The sequence below is a fragment of the Doryrhamphus excisus genome, chromosome 5, assembly GCF_030265055.1.
Source record: "Doryrhamphus excisus isolate RoL2022-K1 chromosome 5, RoL_Dexc_1.0, whole genome shotgun sequence".
NCBI lineage: Eukaryota > Metazoa > Chordata > Actinopteri > Syngnathiformes > Syngnathidae > Doryrhamphus > Doryrhamphus excisus.
The window spans coordinates 16267975-16290337 of NC_080470.1; the positions used below are offsets into that span (position 1 = coordinate 16267975).

The 22363-nt window shown below is 46.3% G+C and overlaps 1 protein-coding gene across 1 annotated transcript; it reads right to left on the reverse strand.

The window, feature by feature from the left end:
- Window positions 1-4405: 4405 nt before the first annotated feature.
- On the reverse strand, window positions 4406-12790 carry cltrn (collectrin, amino acid transport regulator). Its single transcript, XM_058074166.1, has 6 exons — window positions 12542-12790; window positions 9088-9146; window positions 8915-9000; window positions 8731-8847; window positions 7529-7723; window positions 4406-6779 (listed from the first exon to the last, which is right to left on the reverse strand). Exons 1-6 carry the CDS (start codon window positions 12606-12608, stop codon window positions 6617-6619), a joined length of 687 nt encoding a protein of 228 aa, XP_057930149.1. The 5' UTR covers window positions 12609-12790; the 3' UTR covers window positions 4406-6616.
- Window positions 12791-22363: the final 9573 nt, after the last annotated feature.

Consider the following 22363-nt stretch of genomic DNA (forward strand, 5'->3'; position numbering starts at 1 on the left):
ATTATTATTATATTATATGAATTGAATAGCACCCCTATAGTCACCTTTATATTTAAATTACCCAATATAGTAGGTATAATCAAAGAAAATAAAACAGACAAGTAAGATAACAGATTTACACGTTTGAGGTTCCTTGTTGTTCTTTTCCTGGACAGCATACTTCCTTGCTACTTTAAATGGCTTTACACTTGTATCACCCACTATGGGAGACAGAATGAGAGTAAATAATAACTACTGCTCAAGCAGTGTCACAGTAAATGTGTCCCCTAGGGAACCTTAGTGGGAAGTCTAGTGCTTGTCTCACAGAACACTGACACCTTGTGGCAAATGTTAAATACATTTACAATTACAATGCGTCTTCTTCCTTGTATTTCGATTTTAGTGCATTCAGTTAGATCATTACACCACTTTATGCTTTAAAATGCTTCATTTAGGCCAGAAATAAGTACAATTTGCTTACATTTGCATTTTTTAAGTATTCAACTATGAACAGTGATCATTTATTCACTATTGCAAAACTGTGACAGGAGTGATAATCGAAGTGTGATATTCTGAGGTTTTGCAATTTGCTTAACTGTGATATTAAAGAAGTGTAAAGAGAAATGAATAGGTGTTAATAGTGAAAGGGAAAAAACTATCAGTCTTGACTCTTCTGTCATACAAGTCAAGTCGACAATTGGTAACAGTAAAAGGCAAAAACATTTAGCTCATTCACATGTAAAAAGTTCAGTAACAGTGTAAAGGGGGACCCTGAAAAGGGGGAAATATGTGCATAAGGATGGCCACACACGATGTCTCCCTCTGACATCCTCATCCAGAATGTTTTTAAATTATTTTACACACACAATAAAAACATGTATATGTCAAGCACACAATAACCATTTTGTTTCCCCCAAATAGACTTACAGACGTACAGCAAATTAACAAAACAACAAATAATGTCCCTTTTTACATTTTATACAACACAAAGCATTTGCATGTTATTTTAACATTAAAACAAAGAACTGAACTATACGTACTGTACATGTCTACCTAAACAAATACATACATTAAACATAAACAGTGCCATTACCCTCTAACAGACGTCAGTTGGCTAGCTCAGTGATTTTCAACCACTGTGTCGTGGCACACTAGTGTGCCGTGAGAGATCATCAGGTGTGCCGAGAGAAATTATCCAGTATCACTTTTTTTTTCAATTAACATTTATTAATCATTTTCTACAAATGCTATGTCATTGTCGAGTGTCCGTGCTGTAAAGACTGGCAGTGTAATGTAATATTCGTCCATGTGGCAACTCGAAGCTGATTGGCTCGTTCCTCCAACAGAATTAGTGATGCACTTGAGAAGTCATGGTAACAGTCCTTAAAAAGGACAACTGCAAACTCCGAACTGGGCCCTGGACAAGATTCTGTCCCGGAGGAAGGCCCTAGTATGAGTGGTGGGAAAAAGAAAGCAAAGACGGTGAGCTCAAGGCAATATAGTGAAAGCTATCTTTCGTTTGGATTTACTTTCACCAGGGATGAGACAACACCGATTCCATTGTGCCTGGTGTGTGGCGAGAAGCTATCCAACAACGCCATGGTGCCAAGCAAGCTTAAACGCCATCGCCAAACGAAACACCCGTCGCTTCAAAACAAGCCAATAGACTATCTTGTTCGCTTGCGCGTAAACACAGAGAAACAGGAAACGTTTATGAGAAAAACCACAAAGGCAAATGAGAAAGCGCTCAAAGCTAGTTACCTAGTTGTCAAACTCGTTGCTAAATCAAAAAAGTCGCACACTGTGGCAGAGACATTAATACTATCTGCCTGTAAAGCCATTGTCAACAAAACGCGGCCCTGAAGCGGTTAAAGACATAGCTAAAGTCCTGCTCTCTGATAACACAATTGCCAGGCGTATTGATGACGTGTCGACAGACATCGAAAGCCATGTTTTGGAAAAGAAATTCAGTAGGAAATTTGCGTTGCAAGTGGACGAGTCTACGGATATTGGTGGACATTCTCAGCTCTTGGCCAATGTGTGTTTTGTGGATGGAGATACCATTAGAGATAACTTCCTTTCCTTTTTGAGGTAAGGTGCTGACCCGTGTGTATGAGCTGCGAGAGGAACTTAAAATGTTTCTAACAAATGAGAAGTCTGATTACTCAAATCTGTTTGCAAGTGATGAGTGGTGCGCAAAGCTGGCATACCTGGCTGATATATTTCATCATCTGAATGAACTGAACACAAGGATACAGGGCCGAAATGAAAACCTGCTTACAAGCACAGATAAAGTAAAAGGATTCCGTTTAAAGGTGCACCTCTGGCAACAACATGTGCAACGTGCCAACCTGGAGATGTTCCCACTGACAGAGAAACGGCAAAGTGCCACTGCTGCACTGTGTGAGGTAATGGGTAAACATTTGAAAAGTCTTGAGGAGAAGTTATTTCTCTTCAGCATCCACTGAATGCTTTGACTGGGTTAGGGACCCATACAGCTCAGCATCAGTTGTTGGAAAGGACATGACTTTACAAGAGCAGGAGGAACTAACTGAACTGAAACAGGATCATGGTTTAAAACTAAGATTTTCTGATCTTCCTGTGGACAGTTTTTGGTTGACTGCTGCAAAGGAGTTCCCCATTCTGGCCAACAAAGCTGTTCTGACATTGCTCCCATTTTCCACAACATATCTGTGTGAGCTGAGCTTTTCAAGCCTAACTGCTATAAAAACTAAAAACAGAAAGAGTCTGAGAGCTGTTGAAGAAGAGCTTCTTTCTTCCATTCCCGCCCAGATATCGCATTGTGTTTGTATCTAAACAGGCCCAGGTTTCACACTGAGTACAAATAAATTACGAAATTATATTGTAATTAAATATACTGTGCAGAGTGTCATTTTGTAATATTTTTGGTTAGTGGTGTGCCACAAAATTTTTCCAATGTAAAAAATGTGCCGTGGTTCAAAAAAGTTTGAAAAACACTGGGCTAGCTTACAGTACCATGTTGCATCTAAAACGTGGTACCAAACGCTGTCTCAAACAGTTCCCAAAATGCACCATACATGCTCAAAATGCTCATGTTGCAGCACAGCAACAAGTACATATAATGCCCGTGACATACCTGAAAAGGGGGAAATATGTGAATAAGGATGGCCAGACACGATGTCTCCCTCTGGCATCCTCATCCAGAATGGAGTGCTGCGGCCAAGAGCTCCCACTTTCGGCCTGAGCAGACATAGACAATCGATCCCCGACTAACTGATTCAAAGTGCATTTTAAACCACATTTTAAACAGATGTAACCCTTTTAAGTGAACACCTTGCAACACAAACAATATATCATATTAACAGAAAAGGCAAAAAACAGAAAATGCCAGGCCTTGACTGGCTTAACTGTCCTAAGTGAGTAAACAGAAGTTAAGCGGTGTTAATAATAAAAGACAAAGTATTTGTAAAGTGCAAAAATGAAGTGAGCAATTGGTAACAGTATCGTGCGAAAAAACAGAAAACACTCACTCTCGACTTGCTTAACTGTCATACAAGTGTATAAAGAAAATAAGCAGTGTTAACCGTAAAAGGTGAAACCCAGAAAACAGCAATCTTAACTTAACTATGAAATGTGGTGGCAAAAGCCAAAGAACAGATGGACTGTTCAATGCTGACAGAAGTGCGGCAATACACTACACTCTTGCTTAATATTAAAGGTAATGTGTCCGAACTTCCATGTTGTTAGTGACCTCGACCAGTGTTTCCATTCACAAACTCGACCACAGATGGGCTCCATTAGGACGTCACTGCTTGTTGCCAAACACTGTTGAGGTACGTAGGAATAGGATGCATTCAAGTAAAATGTGCCCATTTTTGATGCAAATCCAAGTTGATGTTAGATTTTTTACTACTCAAATGCAACGGGGCGGCAATCAACAAGGTCCAGCAGATGGCGTTGATGTTGCTCTAGCCTTGAACCTGTTTCCTAACGCGCATTATTACCACCTGTAGGCCTGGAGTGGAACAGCACCTCCTTGCAAAAGTAGAGCTTTTTAGACACATTCCATTCCAAAAAGAGACATGAAGGTGGGGGAGCCTTTCGAGTTGATGTTTTTAATAATCAGCATCCCATCTTTTGAAAAGGCAAAGCAGGTTAGGATACAAAAAGCATTGTGGAGGAAGCAGCAAAAAGATGACTCACTCCTGCACCGCTTTGAAAATCTATTGCACTTCACAAGGCCTGATTAGGCTGTGTCATTTTTTCTTTTCTTTACCAAAGCCTGCTGAAATGTAATTATTCTTTCTCCTCACGGCCAAAGGCAATTTTGCTGCTAATTGACTGACGCTCTTGGAAGGCAAATTTGAGAGAAGAGAAATTTATTGATGTTAAAAAGGAACAAGCCGTTATGCTACGCACTAATGACTCACAATGTGCAAGGAATGTAAAGAACAAGCACGCACTCGTCACCTGTGGGTCAGGAATGGAACCGTGAACCAAAGGACACACACACAAGCTGGATGAGTCACGTCTGGACGGATATGTTTTTTTCTCCTTTCATTGGCTTGCGGCACATGTGAAAAATATAATTTAACATGAAAACTACAGAAAACCCACAACAGCAGCAGAAATGGAAAAATCAACATCAAGACTAAAGTCAAATATATAAAGAGAAAAAAGTCGTATCTAACAAGATTAAGTTTTTATTTTACAAGAATGTCATTTTAGGAGCATAAAGTTGAACTATTAAAGAAAGACAATAATTTTTAAAAATCAAAAACAAAACATTGACTGAAGTTGTCATTTTTGGAAAATGAGGTTGAGTAAAATGGAATAAGGTTATGAGAATCATAATCACAGCAAGAAAATGTACAAGACGAATTGTTGGGATAATGTAAAAAGCAATGGCAGAAGTTTTTTTTTAAATGCTGTAAACAGCATATGACCGTGTATTGTGCTCTGCTCTCATTGGCTAAGGGAGAACCCACATGTTGTGTCTGTGTCCCGATTGGTCCGCACCTTGTGTTCTGTGTTTACAACATTGTGTTGACAACAACACCCACAATGTTGATGTTCTGCTCGGTTAAAGACACCTGCAATACCACAAAAGGCAAAGGAGGAGAAGAAGTTGCGGATTTAGGGCGCCATTACGGAAGGAGGACGAAAGGAAGAAAAACAACAACGAGATCGAAAAAGGTAACATAGAGCAGAACGGCATCAGTACAACAAAAAGACACGGCCAGAGGAACAAAATAAATGTGTGTCAATAAATTCTTGTGTCCAATCTAGTAGGTTCATCATTAGAATGGAGATTTGAACTTTGAGTGTTTCTAAATGGAAGAAATGTTAAAGGGACCTATTATGCTTTTCCACTTTTCTGACTTATAAATATTGTTAACAAGTTGAATTTTTGTGTGAAAAGATGCCAAACATTCAGATAATGAGGTTTGCGCATTTGGAAGTGAGCCTTGAAAGAAGTTTAGGATGGCTCTGACAGCTCGAAACACTGACTCGTAGCCACAGCGGAGTGGGCGTGCCTAGAGGCGTGCCATGGGTGGAATAAATTAAAAAAGACCATTTTGGAAAGCCAAGGAAGTGCAGCTGGAATGGGTGAAGATTCTTAGCTTAGCTAGCTAGTTAGTTGCTCAATGGGAGTCTACAACTCAATACAAAGGGCCAGAAAATGAGCATAATATGTCATCTTGATAATAGGCTTTTTTACCTGAGATGAACGTTTTTCTTGAAATATATATATAATGTAGAAATTTATCGTGCTCAACAAGCAATTTGAAAACGTAATTGGGAACCACTGTCGTGGCATATTACAAAATATTGAAGTAGCAAAGTGGAATCCTTTCATTTTTCACAATGTGGTCCTCGCAAGTAGAAATAGTTTTTAACACCCCTGGGGCAGATCATCCACTCAGCACATTCTTTTGCCTCTCAGATGCCAACACAAAATACAATTTGCAATATGATAAGCGGTTTAGAAAATTGATGGATAGATGTGAATGAATGAATGGTTTCTGTTTCTTAGACACATTTGGACTGTCGAAGTTGCCAAATGGGCTTTCCAGATGTGTAAACTGCTTTGCTTTGTTTTAATCCCAGTGCCACCGCAGTGTCACTCTCTAGCCTGCAACGTCAAACAGATGAAAGCCAGCGAGGAGCTTTAGGGATGGCTTGATTTTCACACAACATTGGAAGGCATTTCAATTATTTACACGAAGGGACTGCATCCAAATCTGCCTCATAACTCAGAAAAATGCAGGTTAATAAACACGATACAGCTCATAATTCAGCCTATTTTTAATCATGACTACATTATTTCAGTATCACATTTTTAAGATGGAAAAAGTCATGTTTAAAAAGAATATATTGGCGAAGGTTAACAGTTAAGAGTTAACAGTAAAGTCACATAATACAGCTTTTTTTTTTACCTTTTTTGAAAACATCCACACAAAATAAGCATTCATTTGCATTTTGCAAAATAGAAAATGATGCTTGCATTTTAATTGTATGCTAAATGGCTTAGCTCAGATTAGCTTTCACCCTGATCAAAACAACGACAACAACAACAATAATAATAATAATAATGCATCAAAATGTATGTGAATATGATTTCCCCAAATCCAGTGATTTTGAAGAAAAATAATTACATTTGCGTGACTCGTTCGTCATCCAAAAAGGAGACATTTGAAACACCGCCTAAATCTTGGCCGGCTTTGCCATTTTCCAGCCTTTTCACAGTCGCCTGTGTCTCACCATCGCTGTCCTCAATGTCCTCAGTGTCCTCCTCCTTCGTATTCTTCTTCTTCCTGTACAAGTCAAAACAGGAACACATTGGAAATGTTGCAAGACGACAAGCCAGTGTAATGCCAGTTGGTGGTGATGTTGCTTCAAAAAAAACACACTCGGGATGGGAAACACCATTCATTTTTCTGACTTCACTTCTTATCTTATGTTCCCTGATGATGATTCATCAGTCAGTGAAACTGGAGTTTGACTCAAGCCCCCGTGAGTCAATGAAGCTCTAGTCTCCTTTGAGCACCCATGAATTGGTGAATCTTGTATTTTCATCGAGCACTTGAGTCAGTGAAACGCAAACCCCTGAGTGTTACAGAAACGCAAGCCTTCGTCGAGCATTGGTGAGTCAGTGAAACTTGAGTCTTGCATGTCAGTACAATCTTGTGTCTTGGTCAAGTACCCGTGAGTCAGTGAAACGAGCACCTTGAGTCAGCAAAACTCGAGTCTTTGTTGAGCACCGGTGAGTCAGTGAAACTTGAATTTCTCTTGCGCACATGAGACAGTGAAACAAGTTTTTGAGTCAGTGAATCAGCGAATCTTGACTTTTGTCATGCGCCAGTTAGTCAGTGAGACTTGAGTCTCCGTTGAGCACCTATGAGTCAGTCAAATGTGAGTCTTCATCGAATACCCATAAATCTAGAGTCTTTGTTGTGTATCCATGAGCCAGTGAAACTGGAGTCTTCGCCAAATACAGTGAAAATAGAGTCTCTGGGGAGTATCCGCGAGTCAAACATTTCCTGTCAACCATGCGTCGACCTACCGTTTTTTCTGGACAATGGAGGAGGCAAGCAGGATGACAAAGGCGGCCCCCACGGCACCCATGACCACCCCAAAGGCGATGAGCCACGGTGGCGTCTCAGGCTGGAGTGGTGCCGCCAGCGTGGACGCAATGCCCAGAAATTCCAGTGTTCTGTCTGTCAGTAGGAAGGCGCTATTGATGCGGTTCCTTGACTTCCTACCAGGATGATGACGAGGACGTGATACAACAAATGAGGCGCAACACTTTAGAGCGCATGCAGAGCACAGAAAAAAGTACACAGGAAGTTGCCTACAGCCACACTTGTTAATGCTAATGTTTTTTGATCTGGAGTTAATTGGAGACCCCAGTGGTTATTTGCATTTGTAAACCATTGAATGGAGACGTTAATTGAAGCATTTACGATCATTACGATTTCATAAATATATCTTTTATATGGGCCACATGGTGGAGAAGTGGTAGTATGTTGGCCACACAGTCAGGAGATCGGGAAGATCCATGTTTGAATCTCCTTTACTTTAACCTCTTTTATTTTAACCTTGTTGATGTCAAAGGTAAAATGTACATTATGTCCCTGAAAAAAAACTTCTCCACATCTTGAGTGAGCAACTCAAACCTACAGAAACCTAATGGGGGGGTGTAGGGGCGAGTAATGCAATAGTTACTTTTACTGGTAACTAGTTACTTTTGTGGTGTAGTAAGTAGTTTTTGGAACAGTAACTAGTAACTATAACTAATGCCCAACGTGCCCAACACTGTCCAGGGTGTACTCCACCCTTTGCCCAAAGTCAGTTGAGATAGGCTCCAGCATACCGTTGCAACCCTACTGAGGATAAGCAGTATAGAAAATGGGTGGATGGATATTTTTATCTACAGTATATAACTTCTTAGTATATCTACATGGGTTTGCTTTACAAAATATCAATGTTCAATCTGTTTTATCACTATGTGGCTCTTGCTAGTAAAGGTTTTTCTTACATCATGTACTGTATATTCATATTTTATTTAATTGCATTATTTATTTTGAGTTGATTCTACCTTTTATCTTAATGCAAATCTTCTTTTGATGTGTGAATATTGGATATGAACTGGTTGAAAAAGAGAAATATAAGCTTTTAAATTGACTTCCTCAAAATTCTTGGGTAAGATAGCTTTGATAAGATGGACTGAATGGGGAAGAAAAATAGAGCATAAGATGAGGTCACCTGACAGCCAGCTCCACCTCTTCTTTATCAATAAGGCGGGAAGTGTTAGTTGGTGACGTCACCACAAACCAGAAGGACACTCGCGGCGTCTCATCACAAACTATGATGTTGGACACTCTGCAGAACAAAATCCGACTGATTGGCTTTAATGGTTGTATTATTACTATTTTACAGTTTGCCTTACTGGAAGTTCTGTCCGTCAAAATGATTCCTCATGGCGAAAGCCAGTGTTGCTTGGAAGAGGAACATTTCATTGTCATTCCAAGCATACTGCAATAAAACAAAAGGAGGAGCACATCATGCATGTGGACCTTGTCCTCAGCAAGTAACACGCAAACATAAGAAAATGATGCATACTGCCTTGTCTCCCAGAGCTGTTTGGATGCTGAGTCGAACTTTGTAGCCATTTAACGCATCTGGAACCATAAAACACATTCACATTCTCAAGACATGCTCACTTTGGTTCAGTTCCGTATGCGCCTCTGGCTGTTTGCCTTGTAAAAAAAATCTCTACAGTCTAGCTTCAGTTTTCGTACGCCACATTTTAACGATTTAGCTGTCACTAAAATTGTGTCTCGGTTTTTGCCTGGTTGCCCCAGCTTTCAAACACCCCAGTTTTTGTACGATTTGTTTTTGTCTAAATATTTCACTCAAATTGTGCAGCAAGTTTTCATATGCCACAGTTTCTAAAATATTGAGCTCAAATTTCGTGAGCCCCTGGCCAGAACCGCCCTCAAACCCCCGGCCAAGGCCCCCCATGACCAGCGATGCGCAGAGCACCACCCCTCCCACAGCCAGCCACACCACCCACACACCCACAGCCAGCCAAACCCCACATCCACCCAACCAAAGCCTCAGCACCGCACAAATGGGGATTTCTTGGCTAAATGATTACAATGGTTACATTTGATCCATGTTAAGATATACTGTAACTTGTTTGCCAGGAAGTAAATGGAGAAAGTTGGGAGTTCTAAGCCACCACATTCTTTAGACTTTTGTATATATATATATATATATATATATATATATATATGTGTGTGTGTGTGTCTGTGTGTATAGAGAGAGAGAGAGAGAGAGAGAGAGAGCGAGAGAGAGACCGAGAGAGAGGGAGAGAGAGAGAGAGAGAGAGAGAGAGAGAGAGAGAGAGAGAGAGAGAGAGAGAGAGAAATGTATTTATTTATGAATCTAATGACTTAAACCAAGTTATACATGGTTTGGTTGGGATCATAGAGAACAGATAATTAATCCTTTGTAATATCAATTTCACAGTGGATACTCTGCCCATAAGAGAGATCGGCAAGGTTCTCCAACGGTCAAGATTATCCTAAATTAATTTCAAGCGTATCAGGTCTGACAGATTGGAGGAAATGATACCCAAATACCTGATATTCCCTGAGCGCAGTGGTATAGAGGGGGTGCTCTGGAAAACAAAATTAATGTGCAATACTGTGGATTTACACCAGTTAATGGAGTAGTCCCAAAAAGGTTGAAGTGATTAGCTTGGTGAAGTGAGGAGTGTGAGTTTTTAGGAAGAGTAAAATATCATCAGCATAAAGGCTTATCTTATGATGAACATTTTTTGTGTGGATCCCTTTAATATTTACATGTTGTCGAATTGCAGCTGCAAGAGGTTCAATGAAGATAGCAAACAATGAGGGAGGGAGTGGACAACCTTGCCTAGTACCTCTTTGTAAAGTGAATTGTGGAGAGATCAGATTATTGGTGCGAACAGAGGCCTTTGGGGTGCGATATAATATTTTGATTTTGATCCATGTTCTAAATGAGTCTCCAAAGCCAAATTTCTGTAGAAGTTCTGTAGACATTCTAACCATTCCAAAAGTTCTGTAGAGAGACAGTAGAGAGAGAGAGACAAAAACAGCAGCAACAACAATTCCCATAAGAACAACAGTGTCAAATAGGACTGCATCAGTTAAATGCCAATGATGGCTAAGGGTCACAATGAGATGATATCACTGAAATGAAACAGTCAAACCAACCAGTGGCAACAGTAACAATGAAGAACCGTGATAGAAAACAGAATTACAGCGATACAGTTGCAGTAATTAAAATCTCACTGCTTAAAATCATTATTACTGTATAGCATACCATAGCATACTGTTTATAGCATAAAAACATCAAGGATAAGACGGTAGATTGCGTAGAGAAGCACCCCGTGCTGTGAGTGCCCATATGGAGGTGTGTACTTCTGTTGGTGTGCATATTCATATATGTGTGCATAAGTGTGCTTGTATGCATGAATGTGTAATTGCCACTGAGAATGACAAAAGGGCATCGAGGGCAACACACCTGCGGGCACAAGGGCGCCCCCGCCAACCAGAAGGGAGCCCGTTCACGGCCGGAGACACCCCCAGATAGTGGAACCCGGCCCGCCCCAGGTAACCCCTGGCCCGACCACCGACACAGGACCACCCCGGCCAGGACAGAAGAGGCCCGGACCACTGCCCCATGGAGGACTGGGCGGCAGAGATGGAACGCCCAGCGCCAGACCCCCGGAGAGCCCACCCCCATTATATCTCTATAGCTATACATATACACACACACACAAACACACACACATATATATATATATACATATAATCATAATAAAACTAATAATTATATAAGTATTTAAAACAATAAATACATAAAAATAGCTCAGACATACGCACACACCCCATCCACTCAATACGCACACACGCAAGCACCCTCCCTCGTCCTATGTCTATGCCATTGTTTTATAACCTTCTCATCTATGTTGTAAATATTCACTTTACATGAATATTTGAGTGTAAATTTTAGTTGTAAAAACACACTTAATGTTTGCAATAAAAGGAGGAAAAAAAGATGGTGGTATTGCTAATGACAGGAAGTAGGACAATAGGATAAATCTTACAGTGCGGATGTCCTTAAAAATGTATTTGTTTCTTATGATATTGGGTGCACTTTAATTTCTTCATCATTTTGTATCGAATTGATATTGAGATATTGATATATTTTGACTACATTAAGTCAATTTCTTGACTGGAATTTCGTGACTGGAGCTATGGAAGAAGATAAAAGGTATATGGAAAATTAATTTACAGTAAAATTTAACTGTCCGACATATGTTGTTTTTTTGTGCCTGGAAATACTACATGTCACGTTAACTGTTGTCCTTTTTTTCAACAAAGATGATATGATTCACTGATTTTAAACATAAACGCAAATAAAATATGGATAATGCCACTGCATTCTAACAAAATCATACTAAAAAGCATTACAGTATTTTTTTTTTAAAACGGAGTGGATGTTGGAGCAACATTCCTGTCATTGATGGTAGCGAGCTCGGTTGGTATTTCCTGTGGTTCATGTGTGGTGAAAACGAATACCAAGCATTCTGCTGCACTGCAGTGTGAGGCATACACATTACAAATATGACACTTTACTTTCTTCCCTGGACGTTTCAGTTGTCAAAAAATGTAAATGGCTACTCTGTTGACTTCCAAACTACATTTTCACAGCCTAAGTTGTTATGTATGTGGGTCAATCACAGCTTTTGTCTTGATTCAATGATATATGGGGACCAAAGGCACTATTTTGCGGCATAAGATCTGCGGTAATTTCTTCAATATTTAGGGTAGAGAAGTGAGTGAGGCATTAAAGTTCTTGCCTTATCAGTTAGAATTCATCACAGACTTGATTTTACAAATGTCCAAGTTGTGTAACATTGCAAACAGATTTGTGAAAACTGCTGTTCTCACATGTTTCATTGTGGTGTAGCAGCAAGAGGAAAATAACCATGAAGTGAATGAGTGTTTTGATAGGGTCTTACCTGGTATGCAGAGCTGCTTGGCTGATGAATGTGCCACAAACAGCAGGAAAAGCAACTTCTCTGACATTTTGTCCTCACTGCAGGAGCGGGTGACAGACACTGTGTCAGTGAGCTTGGTAGTCAGCAGTGGAGTGTCCCTGCAGGTTTAATGGTTAAGCCAGGACACACCTGAATTCACCTGCCTTGCCAGCAGAGGAAACTGTAAAATGAGGAAAAGTGTTTGTTCAGGCTTCATGTGGGAGAGCTTACCTCACCGGGTGGAAAAAAATGTTTGCTTCTGTTTGCTCAGCACAGAACAAAGTGTGCCGTCCCTTTCACTCCAGTTCTTTGACAAAAAACATTCTGGTCTGGCACAAAAAGATGAAAAGTAACATTGAAAAGTAACTCCCAATTTTAAAGTATTTAAAATAATTTATTCATATGGGTCCTAGTGGGGGATCGCACTATTTGAGAAGCGCTGGCGTAGGGTCAGAGGTCCAGCCATTTTTGTCAGGCTTACAAATTTCAAATCAAATAATCAATGTAAAAAGAAAACAATAACATAGATTTAATTCCATACATCATGGAACATACAAACAACAAAAAGAAAACCATTACAACATATGAGTGAATTAGAAAAATGTAAAATTATGTGGTTACTTTTCAATCACCATGTATTTAATGGAGGTTAATGAACTTGCGTGTGCCCATATGACATGATGAGCAAGCTAGGTTAATGATCCATTGTGCACAAAGAGCAATGGTTAATTGTTGAACCGCAATGAAGCAAATCTCTCTGCCTGGCCAATCCGCTGCTTTCAGAAAGCACGTTTATGGCTACTGCTTTGTCATCAACACCCATCACAACCTTTAAAACCTGCAAAGTGTAGTGGAAAATTCACTGTCAGACAGGCATCATTATGTGTATTGTGTTTGTAGTGAATAAGCACGCACAACATATATAACGGCTGCACGGGGCACGAGTGGTTAGTGCGCAGGCCTCACAGCTAGATCCGAGTTCAATTCCCCCCTCGGCCATCTCTGTGTGGAGTTTGCATGTTCTCCCTGTGTATGTACTCCAGTTTCCTCCGCCATTCCAAAAACATGTTAGGTTAATTGGCCACTCCAAATTGTCCATAGGTACGAATGTGAGTGTGAATGGTTGTTTGTCTATATGTGCCCTGTGATTGGCTGGACACCAGTCCAGGGTGGACCCCACCTCTCGCCCCAACACAGCTGGGATAGGCTCCAACAACCCAGCAACCCTCTTCAGTGATAGAAGTGATAGAAAATGAATGAAGTGGCTCATAGCTGTTGTTTTATGTACCCGCAACACGTTTTAAAAAGATAATGTTGTCACGTCCGGTTGCCCTTGTTTGTGCTTCTTGCTCCCTCCTGTCATTTTCTGTTACTCCAGATCCGTTGCACCTGGCTGGAGGCGGAGCCGTTTAACGCACCTGAAGCTGATGACCCCTGTCCTGTATTTAAGCTCACCTCTAACTGCTGGCCGTCGCTGGATTATTCGCCTTCGTCACCCGATGCTACCAAACCCTGTTACTCTAGTTTATGCGTTCAGCGGCTCGAGCCTCCACCAGCCATGCTCTATATATATATATTCTTTTTCCATGGTGTACCCCTTTTCTACACCATCGCCTTTTGTTACCCTTTTGGACTCTATAAACTGTTTGACTGTACTCACCTGCCTCCTGCCTCCGCGTCTGGGATCTTGGCCCAACCAAGCCGTGACAGAATAATCCAGCCAACAGAATGGACCCCGTCGACGCGGACCCCGTCAAGGAATCCCTTCGTCTCCAAGCCTTGCGCCTGTCCCAGCAGGAGGAACAGTTCGGCGTACTTGGAGCTAGCATGCACAACCTAGCAGAGCGACAAGACGCCCGCATGGCCGCACTCGAGGCTCAGCTCGGCGCCGTGCTGTCCGCCATTCAGGTCCACCCGGCTCTCACAGCACCACAAGCGCCGGATCCTCCTCCTCCCTCGGTCGCAGTCTCCAGCCCGGCAGCCCCGTGTCCCCTGCTCTCAAGACCGGAGCGATTCTCTGGGGACTCAGGTGACGTGCACACCTTTTTAACCCAGTGCGAGCTACATTTCGAGCTCCAAGCTGCCGCTTACCCTACGGAGCGCGCCCGAGTGGCCTTCGCCACCTCCCACCTCACGGGCAAGGCGGGGGCCTGGGCCACGACGCTCAGCCATCTGCTCCTCCTTCTCCACTTTTGCGAGGGCATTGGAGCAGGTTTTCCAACGAGACCCTCCCGGCCGCGAGGCTGCCGCTCCCTCCTGAGGCTTCGCCAGGGCAGGCGTCGCGTATCCGATTACGCCATCGAGTTCCGCGCGCTCGCGGCAAAGAGCGACTGGAACCCTTCGGCCCTTCTGGACGTCTTTTCCGATGGGCTCGCTGAGCGGATAAGGGACCATATGATTCCACTGGAGACGCCGGGTGAGCTGGGCGACCTGATCGCCCTGGCGGTGCGCATCGAGAAGCGCCTGGACTTCCGGGAGCAAGACAGGCTGCTCCGACGTGCCGACCCCCCCGTCGCCCGGGGCTCCTTCGATGTTCTCCCCTCCGACGGCAGGCAATCCATTCCCTCGGGCACGCCCCCTATGCTGGCGCTGGAGGAACCCATGCAGCTTGGTGGTCATCGCCTCACGTCGGCCGAGAGGAAGCGTCGGGTGCGGCTCCACCTCTGCCTCTACTGTGGCCATGCGGACCACACGATCTCCCACTGTCCCGTCCGCCCGGACAGCCAACGCTCCCAAGCGTCGGCCAAGCTTCTTCCTGGTTCGCCGGTGGAGCCTCCGACCACGCCCACTTCCGCGATCACGCCAGCGACCAATCGACTACAGTTGCCAGGTACACTCTCTTGGTCGGATATCTGTGTTGATATCACGGCATTTATTGACTCTGGCTCGGACGACTGTTTCCTCGACGAGGCGTTTGTTGTTAATTCTTCTATTCCTGTGATACCGTTATCCTCTGCCAAAGTTGTTCGTTCTCTGGATGGGCGTCATCTGGCTAACGTCACTCACCAGTCCCGCCCCCTTTCGCTCCGCCTGGCAGGCAATCACATTGAGAACTTGACTTTTTTTATCATTCCCTCGCGCTCCGCCCCGGTAGTATTAGGGCTTAATTGGTTGAGCAGGCACAATCCCCACATAGACTGGTCTAAACCAGCTATCGCTAGCTGGAGCATTTTTTGTCACACGCACTGTTTCAGGGGGGCGTGTCCCCGTCCCTCAGACACTCGCGCCCCCGCACCAGAGAGGATCGACCTTACTTCGGTTCCTCCTGTCTATCATGACCTTCGAGACGTTTTCAGCAAGCACAGAGCCATGTCACTCCCCCCGCACCGTCCGTACGACTGTTGCACTAATCTCCACCCCGGCGCCGCGCTCCCTTCCTCGCGGCTGTATAACGTGTCTAAGCCTGAGAGGGAGGCTCTCGAAGATTACATATCTTCCTCGCTCGCCGCTGGTCTCATTCGCCCTTCTTCCTCCCCGTTAGCTGCCGGTTTCTTTTTTGTCGAGAAGAAGGATAAGTCACTCCGCCCTTGTGTTGATTACCGCGCTCTCAATAACATCACGGTCAAGAACAAATACCCACTCCCATTATTGGATTCCGCATTTAATTCCCTCAGTTCTGCTAAGTTCTTCACTAAACTTGATCTCCGCAACGCTTACCACCTCGTCCGCATCCGGAAGGGGGACGAGTGGAAGACCGCATTTAACACCCCCATTGGCCATTTTGAATACCTCGTCATGCCTTTTGGTCTCACCAATGCACCCGCCGTTTTTCAGTGTCTTATTAATGACGTACTACGCGATATGCTTGGTCGCTTCATTTTTGTTTATCTGGATGATATTTTGATTTATTCGGACTCTCTTGAGGAACACACCCAGCAGGTGCGGCTGGTATTACAGAGGCTCCTTGCCAACAGACTTTTTGTCAAGGCGGAGAAATGTACTTTCCACGCTCCCTCTGTTTCTTTTCTGGGGTTCATTGTGGAGAAGGGGCAACTCCGGGCCGACCCTGCCAAGATCCAGGCTGTGGTCCAGTGGCCCCCTCCTACATCAAGGAAGGACCTTCAAAGGTTTCTGGGCTTCGCTAATTTTTACCGCCACTTTATTCAGGACTTCAGTCGGGTTGCAGAACCTTTGAACCGTCTCACATCCCCTAAGAGTCCGTTTGTATGGACCCCAGATGCCAATGCCGCTTTTGAAGACCTTAAATTGCGTTTCACCTCGGTTCCTGTCCTGGCTCACCCTGACCCCTTGTCTCAATTTTTTGTCGAGGTTGATGCGTCCGACACCGGCGTGGGGGCTGTCCTCTCCCAGCGCTCCACCAACGACCACAAGTTGCACCCCTGCGCCTTCTTCTCACGTCGCCTGACCCCGGCAGAGAGAAATTACGACATCGGCAATAGGGAATTATTGGCCGTTGTCTTGGCGCTGCAGGAGTGGAGGCACTGGCTGGAGGGTTCTGAGGTCCCTTTTGTTGTTCTCACGGACCATAAAAACCTGGCCTATCTCCGTTCGGCTCACAGGCTCAACCCCCGGCAGGCACGATGGGCGCTTTTCCTAACCCGTTTTGACTTTTCCCTGACCTTCCGCCCTGGCTCCAGAAACGGCAAGCCCGACGCCCTCTCCCGGATGTACTCCCCACCCTCGGACGCTCCTCCCAAGGAGACCATCCTTCCTCAGTCCCGTATCCTGGGGGGGCTTCAGTGGGAGGTAGAGAAGCAGGTAATGGATGCCATGGTGGACTCCTCTCCCCCGAGTGACTGCCCGGCCGGGCGTCTGTTCGTGGTCCCGGGCCTTCGCTCTCAGGTCCTTCGCTGGGCGCACGAGTCCAAGCTCGCCTGCCACCCTGGAATTGCACGCACCATCTTCCTCCTGTCTCAGCGCTTCTGGTGGCCTTCCCTGCGGGCTGACGTCAGGAAGTTTGTGGCCGCCTGTACTACCTGTGCAAGAAACAAACTGTCCCATCAGGCTCCAGCCGGTCTTCTGCGCCCTCTGCCCATCCCCACCCGGCCGTGGTCCCATGTGGCTTTGGACTTTGTAACTGGTCTTCCCCCTTCCAATGGCAACACAGTCATCCTCACCATCGTCGACAGGTTCTCGAAGATGGCCCATTTTGTTGCCCTCCCCAAACTCCCCTCGGCGCTCGAGACAGCTCAACTCTTGGTCCACCATGTCTTCAGGCTCCACGGCATCCCCCTCGATGTGGTCTCTGACCGGGGTCCCCAGTTCTCTTCGGCAGTTTGGAAGGCTTTTTGCAGGGCCATGGGGGCTACCGCCAGCTTGTCGCCAGGCTACCACCCGCAGACGAACGGCCAGTCTGAGCGAGCTAACCAGGACTTAGAGGCCGCCATTCGCTGCGTTTGCCACCAGCAGCCCGCCTCTTGGGCCTGGCCAGAGGGTATGGCTGTCGACTCGGGACTTGCCCCTCCACACAAACTCCAGGAAACTACAGCCCAGATTCATCGGTCCTTACCCTGTGGAACGGGTCATCTGCCCCTCCTCTGTCCTGCTGCGCCTCCCAGATGCCCTGGGAATACACCCCACCTTCCACGTCTCCCTCATTAAACCTGTCAGCGTCAGCGACCTCAGCCCTCCGGAGGTGCCTCCACCTCCTCCCAGGCTAATAGACGGCCACCCGGCTTTCTCGGTCAAGGCCATTTTGGATGTGAGAAGAAGGGGCAGGGGTTTCCAGTACTTGGTCGACTGGGAGGGGTACAGCCCCGAGGACCGCTCATGGGTTTCTCGTGCCCTCATTTTGGATCCTAAACTGCTCTCTGACTTTTACAGCCGCTTCCCGGAGAAGCCAGGTTGGCCGCCAGGTGGCGCCCATCCTTAAGGGGGGGATACTGTCACGTCCGGTTGCCCTTGTTTGTGCTTCTTGCTCCCTCCTGTCATTTTCTGTTACTCCAGATCCGTTGCACCTGGCTGGAGGCGGAGCCGTTGAACGCACCTGAAGCTGATGACCCCTGTCCTGTATTTAAGCTCACCTCTAACTGCTGGCCGTCGCTGGATTATTCGCCTTCGTCACCCGATGCTACCAAACCCTGTTACTCTAGTTTATGCGTTCAGCGGCTCGAGCCTCCACCAGCCCTGCTCTATATATATATATTCTTTTTCCATGGTGTACCCCTTTTCTACACCATCGCCTTTTGTTACCCTTTTGGACTCTATAAACTGTATAGACTGTACTCACCTGCCTCCTGCCTCCGCGTCTGGGATCCTGGCCCAACCAAGCCGTGACAAATGTAAAAAGAAAACAAAAACAAGCAAAATTTGAAGAACCAGCAGTAATATTACGAAGAACAAAGTCCAAATGTTAAGAGAACAAAGTTGTAGTCTAATAGAAAAAAGTCATAGTTTTACGAGAACAATGTAATATGAGGAAAATAACAGTTTAGAAGAATGAAGTTGAAATATTGCAGAAAAAATACCCTTTTTTGAATACCCTTTTGGCCCACTGCACTCACATCCACCATTATGAAATGCTTCGAGAGGGTGGTTAAGGACCATATCACTGCCATACTCCACCATCACTCGACCCATTCCAATTTGCATACCAGCCAAACAGCTCCACTGAGGACGTCATCTCCACTGTTCTCCACCTGAGCCTGGAGCACCTGGAGAAAAGAAACACCCACGTACGGATGCTGTTCCTGGACTTCAGCGCAGCATTCAACACGAACATCCCCCAGGACCTGGTATGCAAGTTGGAGCCACTGGGCCTCAAGACCTCCCTGTGCAACTGGCTGCTTGACTTCCTCACAGATAGAACCCAGTACGTCAGAGTAGGCAACAACACATCCAGTGTCATCTCCCTGAACACCATCTCACCCCAGGGATATGTTCTGAGTCTTTTGTTGTTTACCATAATAACCCATGACTGTCACCCCAGATACAGCAGCAACCATATCCTGAAGTACGCGGACGGTTGTGGGAGTGAAACACCTTGTCACGGCTCGGTTGGGCCAGGATCCCAAACGCGGAGGCAGGAGGCAGGAGGCAGGTGAGTACGGTCAAACAGTTTATTGAGTCCAAAAGGTAACAAAAGGCGATGGTGCAGAAAAGGGTCCACCATGGAACAAAATACACAGAGCAGGGCTGGTGGAGGCTCGAGCCGCTGAACGCATAAGCTACAACAACAGGGTTTGGTAGCATCGGGTGGCGGAAGAGAATAATCCAGCGATGGCCAGCTGTTTGAGGTGAGCTTAAGTACAGGACCAGGGTCATCAGCTTTAGGTGTGTTCAACAGCTCCACCTCCAGCCAGGTGCAAGAGATCTGGAGCAACAGAAAAGGACAGGAGGGAGACAGAGGCACAAAACAAGGGCAACCGGACGTGACAGTATCCCCCCCTTAAGGATGGGCGCCACCTGGCGGCCAACCTGGCTTCTCCGGGAAGCGGCTGTAAAAGTCAGAGAGCAGTTTAGGATCCAGAATGAGGGCACGAGAAACCCATGAGCGGTCCTCAGGGCTGTACCCCTCCCAGTCGACCAAGTACTGGAAACCCCTGCCCCTTCTTCTCACATCCAAAATGGCCTTGACCGAGAAGGCCGGGTGGCCGTCTATTAGCGTGGGAGGAGGTGGAGGCACCTCTGGAGGGCTGAGGTCGCTGACGCTGACAGGTTTAATGAGGGAGACGTGGAAGGTGGGGTGTACTCCCAGGGCATCTGGGAGGCGCAGCAGGACAGAGGGGCAGATGACCCATTCCACAGGGTAAGGACCAATGAATCTGGGCTGTAGTTTCCTGGAGTTAGTGTGGAGGGGCAAATCCCAAGTCGACAGCCATACCCTCTGGCTAGGTTTGTATTCGGGGGCAGACAAGCGGTGGCGATTGACCAGATGCTGGTTGCGCTCGGCTGTGCGTGCCAGAGCCTTCCGGGTGTTTCGCCAAGCCAGGCGAGCACAGTGTAGGTGGGCAGAGACGGCAGGGACTGCAGACTCTCCCATACACTCCGTGGAAAGGCGAAAGGCCTGTGGCAGAGCAGACGAGGGAATTGCGGGCATACTCGATCCACGGCAGGTTGATGGCCCATGAGGCGGGCTGCTGGTGGCAAACGCAGCTAATGGCAGCCTCCAAGTCCTGGTTAGCTCGCTCCGACTGGCCGTTTGTCTGCGGGTGGTAGCCTGACGACAAGCTGGCGGTAGTCCCCATGGCCCTGCAAAAAGCCTTCCAAACGGCCGAAGAAAACTGGGGACTCAGAGACCACATCGAGGGGGATGCTGTGGAGCCTGAAGACATGGCGGACCAGGAGTTGAGCTGTCTCAAGCGCCGAGGGGAGTTTGGGGAGGGCAACAAAATGGGCCATCTTCGAGAACCTGTCGACGATGGTGAGGATGACTGTGTTGCCGTTGGAAGGGGGAAGACCAGTTACAAAGTCCAAAGCCACGGCCGGGTGGGGATGGGCAGAGGGCGCAGAAGACCCGCTGGAGCCTGATGGGATGGTTTATTTCTTGCGCAGGTAGTGCAGGCGGCCACAAACTCCCTGACGTCAGCACGCAGGGAAGGCCACCAGAAGCGCTGAGACAGGAGGAAGATGGTGCGTGCAATTCCAGGGTGGCAGGCGAGCTTGGACTCGTGCGCCCAGCGAAGGACCTGAGAGCGAAGGCCCGGAACCACAAACAGACGCCTGGCCGGGCAGTCCCTCCGGGAGGAGGAGTCCTCCATGGCATCCATCACCTGCTTCTCTACCTCCCACTGAAGCCCCCCAGGATACGGGACTGAGGAAGGATGGTCTCTTTGGGAGATGCGTCTGAGGGAGGGGAGTACATCCTGGAGAGGGCGTCAGGCTTGCCATTTCTGGTGCCAGGGCGGAAGGTCAGGGAAAAGTCAAACCGGGTTAGGAAAAGCGCCCAGCGTGCCTGCCGGTGGTTGAGCCTGTGAGCCGAACGGAGATAGGCCAGTTTTTTATGGTCCTTGAGTACAACAAAAGGGACCTCAGAACCCTCCAGCCAGTGCCTCCATTCCTGCAGTGCCAAGACAACGGCCAATAATTCCCGCTTGCCGATGTCGTAGTTTCTCTCTGCCAGGGTCAGGCGACGTGAGAAGAAGGCGCAGGGGTGCAACTTGTGGTCGGTGGTGGAGCGCTGGGAGAGGACAGCCCCCATGCCGGTGTCAGAAGCATCAACCTCAACAAAAAATTGAGACAGGGGGTCAGGGTGAGCAAGGACAGGAGCCGAGGTGAAACGCGATTTAAGGTCTTCAAAAGCGGCATTGGCATCTGGGGTCCACACAAACTCTTAGGGGATGTGAGCCTGTTCAAAGGTTCTGCAACCCGACTGAAGTCCTGAATATAGCGGCGGTAAAAATTAGCAAAGCCCAGACACCTTTGAAGGTCCTTCCTTGATGTAGGAGGGGGCCACTGGACCACAGCCTGGATCTTGGCAGGGTCGGCTCGGAGTTGCCCCTTCTCCACAATGAACCCCAGACAAGAAACAGACGGAGCGTGGAATGTACATTTCTCCGCCTTTACAAAGAGTTTGTTGGCAGCCGCACCTGCTGGGTGTGTTCCTCAAGAGAGTCAGAAAAAATCAAAATATCGTCAAGATAGACAAAAACGAAGCGACCAAGCATATCGCGTAGCACGTCATTAATAAGGCGAGACCAAAAGCCATGACGAGATATTAGAAATGGCCAATTAGGGTGTTAAATGCGGTCTTCCACTCGTCCCCCTTCCGGATGTGGACGAGGTGGTAAGCATTGCGGAGATCAAGTTTAGTGAAGAACACCTTGTGGATTGGTGCAAGGCGAACAACCTGGTCCTGAATGGTGACAAAACAAAAGAGATCATTGTCGACTTCAAGAGATCCAG